The sequence below is a fragment of the Schistocerca americana genome, chromosome 6 (genome assembly GCF_021461395.2).
Source record: "Schistocerca americana isolate TAMUIC-IGC-003095 chromosome 6, iqSchAmer2.1, whole genome shotgun sequence".
In the NCBI taxonomy this organism is placed as follows: Eukaryota; Metazoa; Arthropoda; class Insecta; order Orthoptera; family Acrididae; genus Schistocerca; species Schistocerca americana.
The window spans coordinates 208,522,017-208,545,929 of NC_060124.1; the positions used below are offsets into that span (position 1 = coordinate 208,522,017).

Consider the following 23,913-nt stretch of genomic DNA (forward strand, 5'->3'; position numbering starts at 1 on the left):
TGCTACCGTCTGAAGTACGTGTATAACGGATGACGTAATTCTTGCCGACTGCTAAATGAAAAAAAAATGATATGAGGTCTCCACTGGAACCTGATCAACATGCGGTCGGGTCGTGTTGATTCCAACCTGAGAGATCTAAAAACAGGCGTAGGCTGACAATGTTGTGACAATGGCTCGGCCGAGTCTTAGCACTTGCTGTTTACATGCTTAGTCGAACCCCTACACCATGGCAGAAAAGCGAACGTGCGAGTAGACTGGCGGATCTTCGGTATTCGCTTCAGACCCGCTAGACCTGTGTTCTCGCTTTACTTCGCGAGTTTCGACTGAGAAGAAAACAATATGGACCATAGGAACCCAGCTGCACCTCTTGACTGATATTTGGAGACAATAAATTAGAGACTTTCAAAATCTAAAGAGAGATTAGTGGATTATTCAGGGAGAAGTATATTTGGAGGAGGATCTGAAATACATTGAATACCATATACAGAAGAGCATTTGTGTGAAACAGGAGATCAAATTAAATTTTCCTTCTCCTTCTCTCCTCCTCCTCCTCCTCCTCCTCCTTCTTCTTCTTCTTCTGCACTTCAAGGCTTAGCCGCTCGTGACTGTGCCGTCTTCACTTTTCACTGCCACCCCATTCTGAGGCTTCCAGCGTCTCTTCTTCCTCTTGCCTGGTATTGCATGGACAAGGCGTGGGATTCTCTCTACACTCATTCCTGTAGGTCATGTTTTCATTATGTTTTATTTCCTTCGATCTTTTCATTAATATTATAAATATCTAGTTCATTCCTAATATCTTCATTTCTTATACAGTATTCCCTGGAAACATCTCTCACTTTCCCAAGATATTTCATTTCTGCTGCTTGTTGTTTGCTTTTACCGTGATTTTTAGGAATTCATTACTTAATTCCCAATAATAATGCAGGTATAGTCATGGTTTTATAAAATTTCAATTTTGTTTCCTTCCATATATTGTTCTGTAATGTTTATCATTCCACGTATTCACTGATTTTTGTTAATGATATTTTCTGTGTCCTTGTCCATGTCATAGCTCACATCACATCCTACAAAATTTAAGTTGGAAAGCTGTTGAACTGGTGTATTATATTATATTGGAACAAATAAGCCCTCGGTCACAAATATTAAGTCAAAATTGACCAGGTTTCGACGCTACTATGAGCGTCGTCTTCAGAATTAGACTAACTGTTCTAAAACATAATAGGTATATAGTACATTAATAAAATTAAAGTTTGTACTGACTGGAAAAGATGCAGCACTTACAAGTCACATATTAAAAAAGATCTAAGCCGTAAAGGCGACGTCACGAATAGTTGTGAGATGGCGAGCCACTAAGGGCTGCTCGTACTGTGAACAAGGGTTGCAACAAGACTGCAAACGTCGTCGAACTGCTCGTGCAGATGGTTGTTGTCTTGCAAACGTCCCCAGCTGTTGACTCAGGGATCGAGACGCGGCTGCACGATCCGTTACAGCCATGCGGATAAGATGCCTGTCATCTCGACTGCTAGTGATAGGAGGCCGTTGGGATCCAGCACGGCGTTCCGTATTACCCTCCTGAACCCACAGATTCCATATTATGCTAACAGTCATTGGATCTCGACCAACGCGAGCAGCAATGTCGCTACACGATAAACCGCAATCGCGGTAGGCTAAAATCCAACCTTTATCAAAGTCGGAAACGTGATGGTACGCATTTCTCCGCCTTACACGAGGCATCACAACAACGCTAGCGGTTCTAGGCGCTCAGTCAGGAGCCGCGCGACTGCTACGGTCGCAGGTTCGAATCCTGCCTCGGGCATGGATGTGTGTGATGTCCTTAGGTTAGTTAGGTTTAAGTAGTTCTAAGTTCTAGGGGACTGATGACCGTAGATGTTAAGTCCCATAGTGCTCAGAGCCATTTGAACCATTTTTTTTGAACCACAACAACGTTTCACCAGGCAACGCCGGTCAACTGTTCTTTGTGTATGAGAAATCGGTTGGAAGCTTTCCTCATGTCAGCACGTTGTAGGTGTCGCCACCGGCGCCATCCTTGTGTGAATGCTCTAAAAAGATAATCATTTGCTTATCACAGCATGTTCTTCCTGTCGGTTAAATGTCGCGTCTGTAGCATGTCATCTTCGTGGTGTAGCAATTTTAATGGCCAGTAGTGTAATTTCCAACATACTAGGTTAGCAAGTAAAGTACACTCAACGAAATTATGGCGCGTCGACCCGATGTGTGTCTTTCAGTGAAAGTGGTTAAAACTGGAGGGATTCGAAGAGAAACAACGACTTTGTATGTAAAATGTCGGCCGAGGGTGATAATTCCCCAAAACTGAAATTATGCTTCAAAAGAAAGGAACCAGACGATATTTAAATAACTTACTGGAGCATATACTGTATTCAGACATTATGAATCACCTCGAAGGGAACGATCTATTGATACGTAATCAGCATGGTTTCAGAAATCATAGTTCTTGTGCAACGCAGCTAGCTCTTTATTCGCACGAAATAATGGCCGCTATCGAAAGGGAATCTCAAGTTGATTTCGTATTTCTAGATTTCCGGAAAGCTTTAGACACCGTTCCTCACAAGCGACTTCTAATGAAGCTGCGGGCCTATGGGGTATCGTCTCAGTTGTGCTACTGGATTCGTGATTTCCTGTCAGGAAGGTCGCAGTTCGCAGTAACAGACGGCAAATCATCGAATGAAAGTGATATCAGGTGTTCTCCTGGGAAGCGTCCTGGGACCTCTGCTGTTCCTGATCTATATAAATGACCTGAGTGACAATCTGAGCAGTTCTATTAGGTTGTTCGCAGATGATGCTGTAATTTACCGTCTAGTAAGGTCATCCGAAGACCAGAATCAGTTGCAAAGCGATTTAGAAAAGATTGCTGTATGGTGTGGCAGGTGGCAGTTGACGCCAAACACCGAAAAGTGTGAGGTGATCCACATGAGTTCCAAAAGAAATCCGTTGGAATTCGATGACTCGATAAATAGTACGATTCTCAAGGCTGTCAATTCAACTAAGTACCTGGGTGTTAAAACTACGAACAACTTCAGCTGGAAAGACCACAAAGATAATATTGTGGGGAAAGCGAGCCAAAGGTTGCGTTTCATCGGCAGGACACTTAGAAGGTGCAACAAGTCCACTAAAGAGACAGCTTACACTACACTCGTTCGTCCTCTGTTAGAATATTGCTGCGCGGTGTGGGATCCTTACCAGGTGGGATTGACGTAGGACATCGAAAGGGTGCAAAAAAGGGCAGCTCGTTTTGTATTATCACGTAATAGGGGAGAGAGTGTGGCAGATATGATACGCGAGTTGGGATGGAAGTCATTAAAGCAAAGACGTTTTTCGCCGCGGCGAGATCTATTTACGAAATTTCAGTCACCAACTTTCTCTTCCGAATGCGAAAATATTTTGTTGAGCCCAACCTACATAGGTAGGAATGATCATCAAAATAAAATAACAGAAATCAGAGCTCGAACAGAAAGGTTTATGTGTTCGTTTTTCCCGCGCGCTGTTCGGGAGTGGAATGGTAGAGAGATAGTATGATTGTGGTTCGATGAACCCTCTGCCAGGCACTTAAATGTGAATTGCAGAGTAATCCTGTAGATATAGATGTACCAGCTTCATCTTTATAATGCAGACTTTTTCACTAAAATAACCATCAATCGCGTAGAAAGTGGCATCAGTTTGCCAGAAGCAAAGCGAAATTCTCGCTTCGGAAGAGGTTGCAGCACAGCCGACTACACTTTACACACAAGACATCGAACCAACATATGGTAATGTAATGCAAGGGATTTACATAAAGGTACCGAATTCATAAACATCACCGAGGATAGCTTAAAATTCGGAACTGAAAGAGTCAGGCAGCTAGTTTCCATATCACTAAATGTGCTGCCCTACAGGAAGTTTAATTGGGAGGAACGAGGAGAAACAGAGGTTAAAGGAACGAACACAGAAACTTCGTTTTACTAACGACGTAATACTGTTTTCTCTGATGTTGAGAATCTTCGGTCGCTAACAGAATAACTGAACAAAGCACTTTTAGAGTAAATTAAAAAAGAAAAAAAAACACTTACAGTGACCCAGAAATAATGAGAAATGGAGACATGCAAAGCAACATAGCACAAATTAATAATGATGTCCAAGATGCCGTTGCTAAGTTCTTCTATTTAGATCAGTAGAAGTCAACAACAGAAATGACAGGCAAATAACTAATCAAAGCCTATTAGTGCCTGGTGTTCTTTTGATATCTTACCGAATGCTTGCAAAACGAATTTTCTAATGTGTCTGAACCGGAAAATTTGTAATTTGTGAATAGCTTTTGCTGATGGATGTGAGACTTGGATCTACGATGGGAAAAATATTCAAGAACTGGTGACTGTTTAGCGTGCAACGAGGAATTACGCATTGGAACCACTAGGAAAGAGAAGGTGAAAAGCAAGTTTATCTGACAACCGAGTGACACATTTCTGACGAAATTAATATTGTAATGAAATTGAAATGGTGGTAGGTGGGATTGCAGCGATTTTTAAGCCTGTCACGTTGGTTGTTTGTTCCAGGAGATTGACTTGTACAACTGAATCTGTCATGCGTTCCGAAAGTGTGGCAATATCATCCCTAAATGCCTGGCAATTTATTGCGGCACCTTTGTTCGTTCTTCCTAGCACGACTGGCGAATTTGAAGTCTTTCAGTTTTTCATTCAGAATTTTTACAATTTTTCCATTACACAGGTAAAAAGAAGAAAATTACCTTGTCTGTGACCTGTAGACTTGGCGTTTAAGATTGCGCCTGTTGGAGTTCCTCGGATTCGTTTTAACAACTTAGTAATAATTCCAAATTCATAGAGTACCTTTTCTAGGGTTTCGTTTATGGACGGTGTCAGAAGCTTTGTTAAAACCAATAAATGTCACAGTGCCTTTAGAGTTTATTAATTTGTGACGAATTATGGTTTTCTGATTGAAAATCTGTTTGAGTAGGATCTTTTTCTTCTACACCCTTCTTGATACTCACCCAGTTAACAATAAAGCGTAGATCGTACTCTGCTATTATTGCTGAGAATATCTTGTAAGCAACTGGTAAAAGGGATACACATTTGTAACTGTAAACACCTTGCTTGTTACCATTCATAACCATTTTTCATTCGACTTGAATCTTTCCCATTTTCAAATTTTATTCAAAGATTATTTGTACATTCTCAATAATTTTTGCTGCAGACTGTTTTACAAGTTCAGCTGCTGTGGCGTCTTCCCCGGTAGATTTCGTTATGTTTAAGGTTACATAACTTAATCAGTAAAAGCGGAATCCTTACAGTATTACTTTGTTGTCGGTCTTTCTGTCTGTCTGGCCGTTAAAAACAGTTTCTCTCAGGAATGGACACACGTATCAAATGGAAATTTACGTCATATTCTGAAGTGTATGGTCACTTGACGGTGTAAAATATTTAAGCTTCTACGTCGATGTAATGAAAAGTTACGGACATTTATGTAACTTATTTTAATACTCGCAAACTCACTTATCAAAACACATAGGGCACTTTTCGTTGACCTAGAATCACGAAATTTTGCGAGAAGTGAAGTTTCACAATACAAATAAAGACAAAAATCCAAATTTTGCCAATTTGATATTATATCACACGAAAATAGAATTTTCATGTCATTTGTTATTCGACTTTGTGTCTGTCAGTCTGTCAAAACCTCTTATTCTCACGAGCAAGTAGACGTATCGCCTTGAAATTAGCCCCCTGATGGTGCAAAAAATTGAAGCTTCATAGTCAGTGCAACCAAAATATATGGCTGTTGGTGTTAGATTTTGATACTTGCAAACCCACTCAGCAAAATCTATAGGGTACTTCCCGTTGACCTACTGTCATTATGTTTGGTAAGAATCTAGGTTTCACAGTAAAAGTAAAGGAAAAATTCCTAAAATATTTGCACTGTAATTATATCACGTAAAAATATCTTTTCACCATTACAACTTACATTCCATTCACTATCGGCCAAAGCGTAATAGAAAAATATTACGGCAATGTGGATGTTAAATGTAAACTGTAATAATGTTTTAATAAATTTTATTTACTCTTTATAAATTTTATTTACTCTTGTCTCTCTACATGTGTAAACATGAGTCCCCGTTCGCTTCTTATTGTAACCCAGGATAGTCTCAGGAACATTGCACAGATTTTGATACAGTCTTAGAATCCCAGGATCGGTATCTTGTCAGTATAGATATCGAAAACAAGCAAAAACTGTCGAGATTCTCTATTTCTGTGATGAGTTTTCCCTTTTACTGTCAATTCATTTACAATGAGAGGAAAAACATGAAAGAGAAAAGCGGGATATTTACAATGAACATAAAACTTTTGAAAGGTAATGGGGAAGTTAAAAAGGTATGATTTCTTGCACTTGTAGTTAAAAACAGTAATAATAAAATGTAAAATGATACACAATAAGACCACATTTAAAAGCGTTTAAAACATGATGCCGGGTTAAAAGGAGCACTTTCCTGGCACTAAAACCGTTTGGGAATCTATTGTTGAAGGGGAGAGGTTCATCTATAAGGACGGTAGGATTGTGGTGTAAGGATGGAGGACTGATACATAGTATCGATGGCGTAGGAGTGAGTGTTGCGACAGAAGATGGGGTGGAATTGAGGGGGGTAGTGGTGAGGCTTGGAAAAGAAAGGCAGACATTGAAAAAAGGGGTTAAGAAAATATGGGGAGTGGAGGGAGAGGGAGCCTTGATAAGGTGGAATAGCTGAGATGGACGTAAAGCTGGTAGGTTAGGTTCAATATTGGGGTGGAGTTCCTGTTCTGGGAGGGGGAGATAGTTGGTGAGTACGTGAAGTGTGTGTATGTATTCAGTCGGTAGGATGTGTTGATAAAGGTGTGGCGGCATACCAGACTTGGAAAGTAGAGGAGAAACTAAGATTAGTGGTGTCGAGTTTCCGGATGGTGCAGGTTGTTAGAAGATAATCAGTGTGGGTGAGAGGGGACGGGAATTTGACGTGTTGCTGAATGATTATTGTGGGGAAAGGTAAACGGATGCGGTAAGCGAGGAAGAATGCGTTAGGTCCGAGGATCTAGAGGGACTTACAGAACTGGGGTGGAGCAGAGATCCATGCTACATTCTCATAGCAAAGGATGGATGAACTGTCAATACACAGAATTAAATTTGTACGGAAACCTCAGTGCACGAGTCGTACTTGCACTTGGTAACTTATTTAAAAAATGATGCTTCATGTTTTTGTCCTCAGCGTGGGACAGTGGCTGTTCACTGAATAGTACTGTACTAGCAGCCGTTATTTCGATATTCTTTTACTACACGACGAGTTTCGACGTTCCAATAACGTCATCTTCAGGCCTGTCACATGAATGGCTCTGAGCACTATGGGACTTAACTGCTGAGGTCATCAGTCCCCTAGAACTTAGAACTACTTAAACCTAACTAACCTAAGGACATCACGCACAGCCATGCCCGTGGCAGGATTCGAACCTGCGACCGTAGCAGTCGCGCGGTTCCAGACTGTAGCGCCTAGAACCGCTCGGCCACCCCGGCCGGCTGTCACATGACTGACACCAGGTATCACTCGTGCATGTCTAAGACAAGGGTTTCATTGGGTAGAGGTATTTGAGCCTCATGTGCGCTCTGTTGACAACGTATTCAACTTCATGAGGATGTGTGCTCTTCACACGTGCGATGGACAGTTGCTTCACATGTACGAAGAACACGCATGTTCATGAACCTCGGGTATCTACGCAACCATATACGATTATTATAACAGGTGGAGCCCCTCCACGCCCACATCGGCCTGATATGCAATACAAAAAGGTCTACTACCACATCTGCATAGGGATAATTTTCACTACAGTGAGGCCTGGCAGGATAGGGGTACTGCGATGTTTGCGTGCGTCTCGTTAAGGTTAATCATTAATACATGCTCATCTGGAGATAGATCAGGTTTAAAATTGAACGAACGGGTAGCGGTTTGAAGAGCACAGGAAAAAATAGTGCCAAAGCAAGAGCCGAAAGAAAAAAAACCGCTGCGATAGTTGGCTCGGGTTGAAAGAGCAGTAGCGGTTTTCTTGCTACCTGCGACAGGACGTGCAAGGAGGCTTTGTTAGTAGTGGATATCATGCTGGTCGATACCTTTGACGTTGTGCGGTGCTGTTACTCGGCGACTGCTCCTGGGTGCCGGTGTTGATTTCTCGGTCAGCGTCAGCATACCTGCAACAGGTTCATCATCGTTTTGTTTCCCAAAGGTCGTATACTAGATTCACAGCTTAGCGTAATTTTCGCGGTTGGTTTGTGCGTCAGTATGCGAGCTCGTCGGTTTCCCTGCTTTAGCCTGTTGGTCGGCCTCAATAGCAGCTGGCATATCGAGTCAACGTTGCTGTTATGCAGAAGCTTGCCGACATCGCCGCTTGCGGGTGTATGTTAGCTTGCCATAGGTAGTTATACCCCAGATAGTATAGTCTTTGGCCGTTTATGCTTTCACCTATGGTTGTATGAAGATAGTAACTGTTCTGAAAGAACAGATACCAATGATGACCATGCAACTTCTGTAGAAAGAAATGATAATTAATCTAAACCCTCAGCTACCAACAGGTGTTGTTGATATACCTCAATGGGGGCAGCTGAAAATGTGTGCCCCGACTGGGACTCGAACATGGCAGACGCTCTATCCATCTGAGCCACCGAGGGCACAGAGGACATCGCGACTGCAGGGACTTAACCCTTGCACGCTTCCCGTGAGACCCACATCCCCAACTGTCCACAACCTACATTCGTAATATCCCTAAAGGATATTTGCCCATTCACTCATTACTCGCGCCAACTAAGGTGACGATTCCCGCAAGAGTTCGGGCAGAAATGGGCAAATATCCTTTAGGAATATTACGAATGTAGGTTGCGGACGGCTGGGAATGTGGGTCTCACGGGAAGCGTGCAAGGGATAAGTCCCTGCAGTCGCGCTGTCCTCTGCGCCCTATGTGGCCCAGAGGGATAGAGCATCTGCCATGTAAGCAAAAGATCCCAGGATCGAATCCCGGTCGGAGCGCACATTGTAAGCTGTCCCCATTGAGGTATATCAATAACACCTGTTGGCAGCTGAGGGCTTCCATTAGTTTTCATTTATTTCTACCTTTGGTTGTGATCATAGTTTCCCAGAGTAAGGATGAACGGACTGTTCGAGTGTCTAGAGTTCCTGTATAGTCGTGTGGCGTCTTTTTTGTATACTTCCTTGAGGCTTTCAAGGCGATATTCATTGTGAAGATCCACAGTGCGTGTGTAGCGCAAGAGCGTTGCTAATGATGCGTCACACTTCGTTCTGTATGATCTGCAGGCGACGCAGGCGTGCAGGAGCTGCGTATCCCCATACGGGAGCTGCATACGTCATCAGAGGTCTAATCAGTGTCACTTATATGGACCTTGACACCCTCCTATTCAGTGTGCTTTCCCTGTTGAGCATTGGGTAGAGCTGTTTGAGCCTCGCGTGCGCTCTGTTGGCAACGTATTCATTGTGGTCCCCTCATGTAAGTTTCCGGTCCAGCCAGAGACCGAGATGCCTGACTTTCTCTCGGAAACGTATTGGGCGTGCATGCAGTGTTACCTGTCGACAGTATTGATGTTTGCGCAGTGGCTTCGGTCTGCGTGTTAACGGAACTGCTTCGTACTTGTCGACGTTTACTTTAATACGCCATCGTCCCAACCAAGGCTCGGCAGTTCTGAGTGCTGTTTGTATTCGTGAATTTATTTTTTATTTACTCGTTAAGTTCCGTAGGACCAAATTGACGAGCAAATCTCCAAGGTCATGGAACGCGTCAGTACATGAAGTTACAACATAAACGTAATAACAGATAAAAATAAATGTTCATGAGCCTTAAAAAAGTCAGTCCATAAGTTTAAGTAAACGCTATCAGCAGTACAATAAAAATCAGCTTAATTTTTCAAGGAACTCCTCGACAGAATAGAAGAGGTGACCCATGAGGAATCTCTTCAGTTTCGATTTAAAAGCGAGTGAATTACTGGTAAGATTTTTCAATTCGAGTGGCAGCTTATTGAAAATGGATGTAGCAGTATATTGCACACCTTTTTGCACAAGTGTTAAGGAAGTCCGATCTAAATGCAGATTTGATTTCCGCCGAGTATTAATCGAGTGAAAGCTGCTTATTCTTAGGAATAAACTAATATTGGTAACAAGAAACGACAATATGGAATATACGTTTTGAGAGGCCAATGTCAAAATACCCAGACTTGTGAACAGAGGTCGACAAGAGGTTCGTGAACTAGCACCACTTACTGACCGAACCGCCAGTTTCTGAGTAAAAAATATCCCTTTAGAATGAGAAGAGTTACCCCAAAATATAATACCATACGGCAATACCGAATGAAAATAAGCAAAGCAGACTAATTTTCGTGTCGTATGATCACTCACTTCTGATACCGTTCGAATAGTAAAAATGGCAGTATTAAGTCTCTGAACAAGATTCTGAAAGTGGGCTATCTGAACACTCAGAAATTTAAACTGTTTAGTTTCACTAATCATATGCCCATTCTGTGAATTTAAAACGTCAAGTTTTGTTGAATTGTGTGTTAGAAACTGTAAAAACTGAGTCTTACTGTGATTTAGCGTTAGTTTATTTTCTACAAGCCATGAACTGATGTCATGTACTGCACTATATGAAACTGAGCCGATGTTGCACACAACATCCTTTACTACCAAGCTAGTGTCATCAGCGAACAGAAATATTTTAGAGTTACCTGTAATAATAGAGGGCATATCATTTATATAAATAAGGAACAGGAGTGGTCCCAACACTGATCCCTGGGGCACCCCCCACTTGACAGTACCCCACTCAGACCCCACATCACAGCCGTTATCACCATTGTGAATAATGACCTTTTGCTGCCTGTTGCTAAAGTAAGAGGTGAACCTACTGTGAGCTACTCCCCGTATTCCGTAATGGTCCAACTTCTGGAGCAATATTTTGTGATCAACACAATCAAATGCCTTAGCTAAATCAAAAAATATGCGAAGTGTTCAAAACCTTTTGTTTAAACCATCCAGTACGTCAGAGAGAAAAGAGAATATAGCATTTTCAGTTGTTAAACGACTTCTAAAGCCGAACTGTACATTTGATAGCAAATCGTGTGATGTAAAATGATCAATTATCCTTACTTACATAGTCTTTTGAATAACTTTTGCAAACACTGATGGCATAGAAATAGGTCTAAAATTATCTACATTATCCCTTTCTCCCTTTTTATAAAGCGGCTTTACTACTGAGTAATCGCCCAGGAAACTGACCATTCCTAAAGGAAAATTTACAAATATGGCTAAATACAGGGCTAACATGTGCAACACAGTACTTTAATATTCTGCTAGACACTCCATCATAGCCACGAGAGTCGTTAGTCTTCAGTGATTTAATTATTGACTCAATCTCCCTCCTGTCTGTATCACAGATGAGTATTTCAGACATCAATCTCGCAAAGGCATTTGCTAAGAAAGTTATATGTTTTCCTGTAGAAGCTAAATTTTTATTTAATTCACCAGCAATGCTCAGAAAATGATTGTTCGACGGTTTCCAGTCTTCCACAAGGACGGCGGTTTCATCCTCATAAATGGCTAACGTCGTGTTTTGTGTTGCAAATAGCTTCGAATATTGGTCGCTTGTCTTACACATGCACAAGTGTGGTACTTCGTGTCATTCATGTGACAGGTCTAATACGATGGGACTGGAACATAGAAACTGGTTGCCTAATAAAACACTGGCAAAATAACGGCTGTTGTTACAGTACCAGTACAATTTATTTAGAGTTTTTATTACTTCCACTATTTCTTCAACATTAAGTGGTGTATCAGCTTTTAATCTGCTGACAGGCTTGACGTGAGTGGTGCGGTGTTGCAGGCCTACCAGCTGGGCATGTTCGGCGGCGACTACGCGTGGATCCTGCAGGGCGGGCCCGACAGCCGCTGGTGGCGCAACGCGTCGGCCCCCTGCCCGCCCACGCAGCTGGCCGCCGCCGTGGAGGGCCTGCTGCTCGTCTCCTCGCACAACCGCCTCGTCGGCAGCGCGCCCGCCATCTCGGGCATGGTGAGCGGCTGCGGTGCTCAGCCGAGCTGTCCTGTCTTCCTGGTGTTAGGGCGAATAATGACTGATCTGCCAATTTTCTTTACAGTTGAATGTGAAACTTTCAACCTTCAGCAGAGGACCAGTTGAAACTATATCATTCCAAAGGCCTTTTCAAGTCTCAAACATCTATGATGTATACATGCAAATATAGCGACTAATGAAATTTTGTATCAGGGCTGTGTTTCAAACCCGGGTCTCCTGCTCACTGGGCAGATATACACTACTGGCCATTAAAATTGCTACACCAAGAAGAAATGCAGATGATAAACGGGTATTCATTGGACAAATACTAGATCTCACATGTGATTACATTTTCACGCAGTTTGGTTGCATAGATCCTGAGAAATCAGTACCCGGAACAACCACCTCTGGCCGTAATAACGGCCTTGATATGCCTCGGCACTGAGTCAAAGTGGATAGCGTCTACAGGTACAGCTGCCCATGCAGCTTCAACACGATACCACAGTTCATCAACAGTAGTGACTGGCGTATTGTGACGAGCCACTTGCTCGGCTATCGTTGACCAGACGTTTTCAATTGGTGAGAGATCTGGAGAATGTGCTGGCCACGGCAGCAGTCGAACATTTTCTGTATCCAGAAAGGCCCGCACAGGACCTGCAACATGCGGTCGTGCATTATACTGCTGAAATATTGGGTATTCGCAGGGATCGAATGAAGGGTAGAGCCACGGGTCGTAACACATCTTAAATCTAACGTCCACTGTTCAAAGTGCCTTCAGTGAGAACAAGAGATGACCGAGACGTGTAACCAACGGCACCCCATACCATCACACCGGGTGATACGCCAGTATGGCGATGACGAATACACGCTTCCAATGTGCGTTCACCGCGATGTCGCCAAACACGGATGCGACCATCATAATGCCGTAAACAGAAACTGGATTCAACGGAAAAATGACGCTTTGCCATTCGTGCACCTATGTTCGTCATTGAGTACACCATCGCAGGCGCTCCTGTCTGCGATGCAGCGTCAAGGGTAACCGCAGCCGTGGTCTCCGAGCTGATAGTCCATGCTGCTGCATACGTCGTCGAACTGTTCGTGCAGGTGGTTGTTGTCTTGCAAACGTCCCCGCCTGTTGACTCAGGTATCGAGACGTGGCTGCACGATCTGTTACAGCCATGCGGATAAGACGCCTGTCATCTTGACTGCTAGTGATACGAGGCCGTTGGGATCCAGCACGGCGTTCCGTATTACCCTCCTGAACCCAACGATTATATATTCTGCTAACAGTCATTGGATCTAGACCAACGCGAGCAGCAATATCGCGATACGATAAACCGCAATCGCGATAGGCTACAATCCGACCTTTATCAAAGTCGGAAACGTGATGATACGCATTTCTCCTCCTTACACGAGGCATCACAACAACGTTTCACCGGGCAACGCCGGTCAACTGCTGTTTGTGTATGAGAAATCGGTTAGAAACTTTCCTTTTGTCAGCACGTTGTAGGTGTCGCCACCGGCGCCAACCTTGTGTGAATACTCTGAAAAGCTAATCATTTGCATATCACAGCATCGTCTTCCTGTCGATTAAATTTCGCGTCTGTAGCACGTCATCTTCGTGGTGTAGTAATTTTAATGGCCAGTAGAGTATTAATCACTACCCACCCTGGTTGAGAGAGACTACACTGTTGCACGGACTACCCTATAACACGCCACTCCGCGATGCAAATTCCCGTCACGCCTCAACCAACTTTGTATCCTCTCTAAACACTAGTAGCATTGCAGAGGATCTCCTAGCCACTGTGTCAGGGAGGTGTTATGGTTAGCACATCTGTCTAGAGAGCAGGAGACACACATTCTAATCCCAGCCTTAGTACAAATCTTCATTCGTTGATTCAGTGTGCATATATATCCCACAAATTTCTGAGACTTGAAACTGTCTCTGGAACCATATGGTATCATTTAATTAAAACAGCTATGACTTGGTTTCAAGCAGGATTCCCCCTTTCGTTCGATACTGAGGTGCTATGGAGGGTCTCTGTAATGCTGTTCAAGATTAGGGGAATACCAAATGAGCTGAGTCGTGAGTTAGAATTTCGACTGAGGAGAGAGTCCGTGCAGCTGTGCAAAGCTACTGTGCCAGGGTGGGGTAGTAGCTGGAGCATCTGCCTACTGAGAAGGAGACTCAGTTTCGAAACCCGGCCTTGGTACAGATTTCCATTTGTTGGTGTCGTCTGCTTATATATTTCATAGACTTTTGAGTCTTAAAAAGGTCCCTTGGAAGGGAGGCGTCCTAAGATAGTCCACGTGCAGTTGTGCAAAGCCACTGTCCAATGGTGCTCTAGTAGCTGGCGCATCTTCCTACTGTCTGACCCAGGTTCGAATCCCAGCCTTGGTATAGGTTTTCATTCCTCGATTCCGTTTGCTTGTATACATCATAGATGATTGAATCTTGGTAAAGTCACAGGAATCATGTAATTTCATTTGATCAAAGGAGGGCTGGGTGTAAGGCAGGATCGCCCATTACGATCGGTGCTGATGTGCTATTCCATTACAGTTGGAGAGCCTCTACAATGCTGTTCGAATTTAGGAGGAATACCAAATAGGGTAAGGCTTGAATGGGAATTTTGATTGACGAGGGAGGGATGCTAGGGTAGCCTGTATAGTTGTGCAAAGCTAACTTGCCAGTGTGGCGTAGTGCTTAGCGCATCTGACTAGTGAGCAGGATACCCAGGTTCGAATCCCGGCCTTTGTACAGATCGTGATTCGTCGCTTCAGTCGTCATATATACATCATACTTGTTTCAGACCTGAAAATTTCTCTGGAACCATGTAGTTTGATTTGGTTAAAGCATCTATGCCTATGTTTCAATCAGGTTCCCCCAGTTTGTTCGATGCTGAGGTGCCATTCCATTACAGCTGGAGAGCGTTTACAATGCCGCTCGAGATTAGGTGGAATATCAAGTGGGGTTAGTCGTGAATGGGTATTTGGACTGAGGAGAGAGACGTACTAGGGTAGTCTGTGTCACGATGCAAAGCCACTCTGGCAGGATGTTAGTGTGGTTAATGCATCTGCCTAGTGAGAAGGAGCATTGGTACAAAGTTTCATAAGTCACTTCATCTGCATGTATACATCATAGACGTTTAAGATTTGGAACCATCCAGTTTCATTTCCTTAGGGAACCTTACGTGAGATTCAAGCGGGAGCCGCCATTTCGATCGAAGCTGAAGTGCTACTGCAGTACAGTTGGAGGGCCTCTGAAATACTTTCGAGATTAGGGTAAATACCAAGTGGGCTGAGTCGGAAATGGAATTTGGGTTGACGAGAGAAGCGTGCTAGGATAGCCTGTGCAGTTGTACAAAGCCGTTGTGCCAGGGTAGCGTAGTGGTTAAGCGCATCTGCCTAGTGAGCTGGAGTCCTGGGTTCGAATCCCGCCCGTGGTATAAATTTTTGTTCGTCCTTTCAGTTTGCATATATAACAACTTCAGCCTAAGTATGGTACAAATGGCACTCCTTGCCAGAATTAAACCGTGGCAGGCGACATAATTTCCATAAGGTGACCAAAAGTCACGGTAGGGCGTTTTGACAGGAGTCGATGGTAGACTCCGGAAGCCTTCATCTCTATGTTCTTCAGTCCAAAAACCGGTTTGATGCAGATCTCCACATTACTTTATTCTGTGCAAGAAACTTCATTTCTGCATAACTATTGCTACCTACATCCATTTGTATCTGTTTACTGCAGTCGTGCGTTGGTCTGTCTCTTCAGTTTTTACCCCCCTCTCATCACGCATCCTCCTCACTTCCCTCCCTTACCAAATTTATGAATGCTTGATAAGTACTTGATGTGAGCTATCAACAGCTCCCTTTTTTTGGTCGTGCCATAAAGCTCATCTATTTCCATTTGATTCAGTACGTCTTCAGTAGCTATCGGTTCTACCCATACAATCCTCATTGCTAATCCAATTTCCTCAACATAAGTTGATTTGATTAGAATACATCCCCATTGCCCTTGTTTTACTTTTTTGGTATTCATGATATAATCGTTTTGAAATTTCTACCCACTCCGTTCAACTGATCTCCCAAGTCTTTTGCCGCGTCTGCCAGAATTTCTATGTAATAGGCAAATGTAAAAGTTTTTATTCCTTCTCCCTGCACTCCAGTTTCAAAAAAAAATGGCTCTGAGCACTATGGGACTTAACATCTATGGTCATCAGTCCCCTAGAACTTAGAACTACTTAAACCTAACTAACCTAAGGACGTCACACAACACCCAGCCATCACGAGGCAGAGAAAATCCCTGACCCCGGCACTCCAGTTTCCTTTCCTAATCTCTCCTGGGGTTCATTTACTGCTTGCGCATTGTGTATATCCATCAGAGATAGGCTACAGACCTGCTTCAATCCCTTTTGAACCACTACTTTCAGTTTGTGTATAAGTTGGACATAAACTTTCTTTCTCTGTACTTCATATCTGCTACCTTCAGAATATGAAAGAGTGGTTTCTCTAAGTCTACAAGTGCTATAAACGCATGTCTGTCGTTGTTCATGCTGTGTTCTGACATAAGTTGTTCAGTCACCTGTGAGCATCATTGGAGGCTGTTTTCACGCGTGGAAACGCTGTCTTTGAGAAAATGAGGAGTCATCTTAAACAATGTTGACTTCGTTAACCAGGTTGCTTGTGCAAATGCGCTAAGAACCCTACGTCTTGTAGTATCATCCCACTTTCGAAGCTGGAAACTCATGACGTACTGTCACGTTCATGCCACATCCACCTGTAAGTGACTGTTCAGATAATGTATCTACCCTCGCGCCGTACGCTGCTTCCAGCTGTAACAATCGGGGGACTCATATGTTATATCTTGAAATCATTAACTTACAGATCATCAAGGGGGACACAACCTTACAAGAATACCCAGCAACGATATTTTAACACGTTTTATGCTGTAACAAGGGAAGTTCGTTACTTCGAACCCTCACAACTGCCTGAAATTATGCTTAGAATATAAATCACTCACCCCAAAAGAACGTGGTATTAGCCATTTGCATGCAACACTGCGCTTCTTATCAAGAGAAGTACTTGCGTAATCAACTATTCATGGTCTAAGAGAGAAGAGCTTTGGTAGCCCGAAGAAAATATATCGATATAAACACCAAAAACATACATACGAATGGCGTTCAATAAGTAATGCAACACATTTATTTCTCAGCGATTTTCGTTTAAAAAATGCGACTTTATTGTGGGACATAGTGGAACATTCCCGCTGCAGCCTCTGTAGTTCCACCAAGTTCCGATACCTGGCGGCGCTGTACGTAGCCTTTAAAATGGCGTCTGTATCTGAGGTGCATCCCAAGCAGAGCACTGCCATTGAGTTTCTTCTGGCCGAAAGCCAGAGCATCGCAGATATTCATAGGCGCCTGCAAATTGACTTCAGAGACCTGGCAGAGAACAAAAGCACGAGGAATCGTTGGGCGAGGAGTCTGTTATCATCGCAACATTATCTTCGCAACAAGGTCGCGCAAACCTGTCCGATCTCCCGCTTAACGGCCGGCCGCACGCGGCTGTGATTCCTGCGACGTTGGAAACGTTTGTGTTCGTCGCCACAAAAATGCAATCGAACTTCTCCATGATAACGCAAGGCCTCGCACAAGTCTGCGCACCCGAGAGGAGCCACAGACTTCATTGGACTGTTCTTCGTCAACCGCCTTACAGCCCGAGTCTCGCACCTTCCGACTTCATCCGTTTGGGCCAGTGAAGAGAGCACTCCGAGGGAAGCAGTACAAGGATAGTAGTGAGGTTACTGATACAGCAGGACGTTGGGTCGAACGTCGACCAGGATAGTGGTACCATGCAGACATTCACGCCCTCTCAATAAAGTGGCTTAAGCCCGTCGCACTGGAAGGAGATTATGTTGAAAAATTGGGTTTTGAGCCAAAAGAGTTGGGAATAATGTGGTGCATTGGAATGCTGACTAAAACCAACCTCCTTTCAGAAGAAAAATGTCTTACGTTACTTGTTGAACGCCCCTTGTATTTCAATGTCGTGCATTATTCCCGTATTTTTCCTATGCTTAAATTAATTACACTATCTGACCAACAAACATTTTCCAGTATCAACGGCACATTATTTACATTTTCAGACGATGATATTGGAACGTCAATAATACTTTTGCGAAAACCTGGGGTATAATAGTTACATTATAAATTTGATTTTATGCTCATAAGCTGCCTTTTACCAAGTAGGTTATAACATAAGCTTATACGTCGCTGTAGAAAGGTGACTGTATAGCAAAAAGTGAAGTCTGATGAAATGTTGAGCGTATAACTTAACAAGTGCTTATTCGTGTCGTAGTCTCACAATATCAACAATTCTTCTCATGAAGAGCTAAAATTTTCTAAAGAAGTAGACATGAAGAGCTTGGAAAACTTTGTTGTCGTCGATGTATGCTAGTCCTATTTTACCGATATTTTGTTTCATTGCGTTGCCTAAGTTCCTCCGTTACACCTTCAATAGGTGATCATGCTAGTGTATCTCGTGGTAAGACGCACAGTTTTACATGCAAACGGTTCATTCCTCTGTTCTAGGGATGGGCGACTTATATCCTAAGCACATTTTCATGAGATTCTGAGCGTTCAAGGTTACGCACTTCCCTTATAAATACGTGAATTTGCGGTGACTGCGAATATTGTTGTACATCGTGCTATTGTTCTCCTGTTGCATTTCCCAGGTGCGTTGCGTTACATGTTTGTAGGCGCCTGAAAGTGACCGAAACTGCGAATCACAAAAAAAAAAAAAAGAAATTTACACCCAAAAGCGGAAAGTGACCTCGTTTATGGAAGTTACGTCGTTCCCTTCAAATACAATAAACGAATTACCACACGATACTCCACTTTATCAGTGGAATGAACTAATTTACTTTGGCTCTTCTCGCGGCGTGCTACGGTATTGTGGTGCGGGGATTACAGTGAGCAACAGGAATGCAGACTTGTACCTACAACAGACAAGTTAATTATGTAAATTTGTTTTTTCGGTGTGATAATTAGTACCTTAGGACTACCCTTCCTACGCCCATAGGCGCTTTAAAAAGTAAATTACGCGTGTCATCCTACAATGAGACCACTGCGCAACAATAGTGGTACATTGTAAGAAGAGACTACATGTTCTAACTTTTCTGCACACACAGTTCTACTGTCCGACGGGTAACAGGTGTATCACACTGTGCGAGTAAAGTGAAGCGACAACTGGAAACACACACCAAAGCCGAAATACGCCGAAGAGTACGATTTTTGTGAGCAAAACGTCTGAATTTTACACAGATTCACCGTGATGTTCTGACGTGGTGTGGACCAAAATCACAGTCGCGTCCAGTTGTAGTGAAACGGTGCCAATAGTTAAAGCAAGGCCGCATGGACTTCGGTGATGCAGAGAGGGAACGAAGGCCAAAGACATCGACCACAGACGGCAATGTCCAGAAAATCGAGAAACTGATTCTCAGCAATCGCAGGGTGACTATCGCTAATACTGCTCACTAGATGCGCATCTCAATAAGCAGCTCATATTCTTTCAAGATCGTCTTAGAACATTAGAAACTACGATTACACTGGGTCCGCAATCACTGCCATCTGCAAACAAAGGCGCAGGGCTTATGGCCATAAAGAAGAATTAAGCAGAGGCGTAGTTCTCCTACACTACACTTCAGCACCTTCGGATCAAAATCAGTAAAGCTTACAAACTGCCTAAAAGTGCTTCAGTTTTCACGGCGGAGACAGTGGCAATTTTTGAAGCAATTATGTTTGTACCTTCAACTTTCTTCTTAAAGCTATTAATCCTGTCCGACACCAACAGTGTTCTTAAAGATATTCAAGACCGAAGATGGAATTAAGGAACGAACTGTTATATTTTGGATGTGATACTGGAATATATTCGCTATAAGCAGGCAATCATTCTGCTCTGGGTGCAGTCCCATGCTGGCATCCGATATAATGAGGAAGTTGACGTTTTAGCGAGGCAAGCTGTATCTACAGGAACTGTTCTCGATTTGAAATTACTTTATACAGATTAACACGTGAAGTCAAGAGCCACAGAGGAGAGCAATGGCAGGCGATGTGGCATGCGTCCCAACAAACGGAAGGTGGATATCATGAGGTATTACAACCTCAAATTACTACAAGGCAGTGGTTTGCGAGGACTCATTCTGACCGATCTACGATCTTCACTATCTTTCTACACCGCTTTATCCCTGCCTCGTTTCCTACACATCTGTAAAGAATCAATATTTACGCTTCCCCTTCATGTGAGGGTGATTCAGATTCAGAAGCTGATATAAACCACGTCTTGCCTTCGTGTTCCAAATTTGACAATGGACGATTGGAATTTATGAAAAGTTTGATGAGTATGGGTTACCTCCTCCATCAGTCAGCGTCTTCTCTTTGGTTTCTAAAGACATTCACCTGTATAAAGTGATTGTCAGTTTTCTTAAGAGTATAGGGAAAATTCTTTAGTACTCATATTTTCGTTTATCTGTATGACTTCTTTATTAAATTTGAGAAGTAGTGTGAACTGATGACGTAAATACGTGTAGTTCACTTACCATTCGATTTGTTAAACATTTGTGGAAAGTTGATGGTTTGAGCTTTCGATTCTGTTAATATGCATTCACGTATTTTTCTGTACAATTATATAGTGTATATACACATGCGTTCCCGATAGCTAAACAAACTGCAAACTTTCGAGGCCAAATGAAACAAACAACAACGATCAGCACCTTCCATCTCAAACAACATACGCTTGGCTTCAACATTTCCGTTGCAAGGTTTGGAATCATTCGCCACAAATTCCAGATCCTGCACCATGCAGTTACCATCATTTCGGTAAGCTGAACGAACTTCTGCGGGGGAGAGATTTTTTCCAACGGAAGTAACGTTCACACAGCTGTTCACAAATGGTTCTGTGACGAACAAGTGATTTCCTATCGACGAGGAATTGCAGGGGCGGTAGAATATTCCGCCATCGTCTATAAGAAGTTGGTAACACTCTGAAAAAGCATGTCGCCTATCTTTGTCACTCTGAAGTGACATTCAATAAAAATTACTTGGCCTGACATAATGATCCGTGTGCGTGCGACAGGATGCGTAGCTAATACACTACTGGCCATTAAAATTGCTACACCAAGAAGAAATGCAGATGATAAACGGGTATTCATTCGGCAAATATATTATACTAGATCTGACATGTGATTACATCTCCACGCAATCTGGGTGCATAGATCCTGAGAAATCAGTACCCAGAACAACCACCTCTGGCCGTAATAACGGCCCTGATACGCCTGGGCATTGAGTCAAACAGAGCTTGAATGACGTGTACAGGTACAGCTGCCCATGCAGCTTCAACACGATACCACAGTTCATCAAGAGTAGTGACTGGCGTATTGTGACGAGCCAGTTGCTCGGCCACCATTGACCAGACGTTTTCAAATGGTGAGAGATCTGGAAAATGTGCTGGCCAGGGCAGCAGTCGAACATTTTCTGTATCCAGAAAGGCCCGTACGGGAACTGCAACATGCGGTCGTGCATTATCCTGCTGAAATGTAGGGTTTCGCAGGGATCGAATGAAGGGTAGAGCCACGGGTCGTAACACATCTTAAATGTAACGTCCACTGTTCAAAGTGCCGTCAATGCGAACAAGAGGTGACTGAGACGTGTAGCCAATGGCACCCCATACCATCACACCGGGTGATACGCCAGTAAGGCAATGACGAATACACGCTTCCAATGTGCGTTCACTGCGAGGTCGCCAAACACGGATGCGACCATCATGATGCTGTAAACAGAACCTGGATTCATCCGAAAAAATGACGTTTTGCTATTTGTGCACCCAGGTTCGTCGTTGAGTACACCATCGCAGGCGCTCCTGTCTGTGATGCAGCGTCAACGGTAACCGCAGCCATGGCCACCGAGCTGATAGCCCATGCTGCTGCAAACGTCGTCGAACTGTTCTTGCAGATGGTTGCCGTCTTGCAAACATTCCCGTCTGTTGACTCAGGCATCGAGACGTGGCTGCACGATCCGTTACAGCCATGCGGATAAGATGCCTGTCATCTCGACTGATAGTGATACGAGGCTGTTGAGATCCAGCACGGCATTCCGTATTACCCTCCCGAATCCACCGATTCCATATTCTGGTAACAGTCATTGGATCTCGACCAACGCGAGCAGCAATGTCGCGATACGATAAACCGCAATCGCGATAGGCTACAATCCGACCTTTATCAAAGTCGGAAACGTGATGGTCCGCATCTCTCCTCCTTACACGAGGCATCACAACAACGCTTCACCAGGCAACGCCGGTCAACTGCTGTTTGTGTAGGAGAAATCTTTTGGAAATTTTCCTCATGTCAGCACATTGTAGGTGTCGCCACCGGCGCAAACCTTGTGTGAAAGCTCTGAAAAGCTAATTATTTGCATATCACAGCACCTTCTTCCTGTCAATTTCTCGTCTGTAGCACGTCAGCTTCGTGGTGTACCAATTTTAATGGCCAGTGGCGTATGTCCCAAAACGCCGTGCGTAAGAACGGGATATTCCGGTGCTCATACCACGAATTCTGTTGGTGATAAAAAGGTAGGGTCAGTGTTTTGGATAGCCCCTGGAATAGGGACGAATTGTGTACCCAACAGAAGTCCATCTGGGTGTCATTACTACAGTACAGGATCAAAGTACGAGTATTAGACGCTTCTTTCTGCTTAGGCAAATGAAGCAAATCGGTTAGTTATATTTGCAATCGATTTTGTGTATGGTGGACTTGATGGGACTTACAGAGCCACTATTAGCTATTGAATAGTTCCTCGGACAATCCCCCCAAAAATTTTTTTGCTATATTTTCACTGTGACCAGCGGACTATATTTGAGCCAGGCATTCGAAGACGGTTGTGCACAGCAACTGGCTGATATTTTTGCGATATATTTCTAAGATCCCGATCTCGAATGAACTTGAAAATTTTCTTGATATCCTTATCCGTTTCCAAGATACAGAGATTCAAAGTTACAATACTTGTACACGTAAAATACTTACGTAAAATCCGCTGTGAGACGAAAACGTAGTTTATCAAGTGACGTAGCACTGAAAAATATGCTCAACAATGTCTCCATTATCGTCTGACATCCCCATGTTGCGGTGCTGCAGCACATGCAGATTTTTTCGCACGTAAAATCCAGTCTGAGGTTTAAAATTAGCTTTGCGTTGTTTCAGTTTCACATAAGCAAACTATCTAAATTTTACTGACCAATACATATTTTCTTTTCAGATGAGTTATATGTCCTGCGACAGCAAGGACAAACAAGCAACCAGCGGAAAAATGCTTCTATCGGAGCACAAAAATGAATATACGTTCCTGTTTATTTAAAAGACTCTGAATTAAAAGGGGGGTACCAGTGCCTCATTCTATCTGCCCCACCCCGTTTAAAATTTTTCCAAAAAATTTAGGTATTACAATACATGCGCGGTTTTTAATGCTTAAAAGAGAAGAAAACAGTGGCAGTGGCAAAGAGACGGAAAAATTAATGAATACTAGAAGGTAGCAGACAATGGTTGCTTTATAGAAATGACGAAGGACGCAGTGACAGTGTGAGAGAATGAGAGGGACACAATGGCGGTGGAACGTAGCTGACAGTGAGAGAACAGTGATAAGAAAACAGTGAAGGAGACAGTGCCAGAGGCGGGGGCGAGGTGGATGAATAAAGACAAAGAGCAAGTGCGTGAGAGCCAGTGACAATGAGAGACAAAATATAAGACAACGACAACGAGGAAGGGAGA

General features: G+C 43.4%; 1 protein-coding gene and 1 non-coding gene across 2 annotated transcripts in view; both read left to right on the top strand.

Annotated features, from left to right (window-relative positions):
• LOC124620054 (gamma-aminobutyric acid type B receptor subunit 2) overlaps nt 1–23,913 on the top strand; it is a 434,547-nt gene that overhangs the window by 200,181 nt on the left and 210,453 nt on the right. Inside the window, exon 7 of the mRNA XM_047146721.1 lies at nt 11,919–12,104. Coding sequence (XP_047002677.1) covers nt 11,919–12,104 — 186 coding nt within the window. The remainder of the gene's footprint in view (nt 1–11,918; nt 12,105–23,913) is intronic.
• On the top strand, nt 15,478–15,550 carry Trnat-agu. Its single transcript has one exon. It is a non-coding gene; the product is annotated as a tRNA-Thr (tRNA).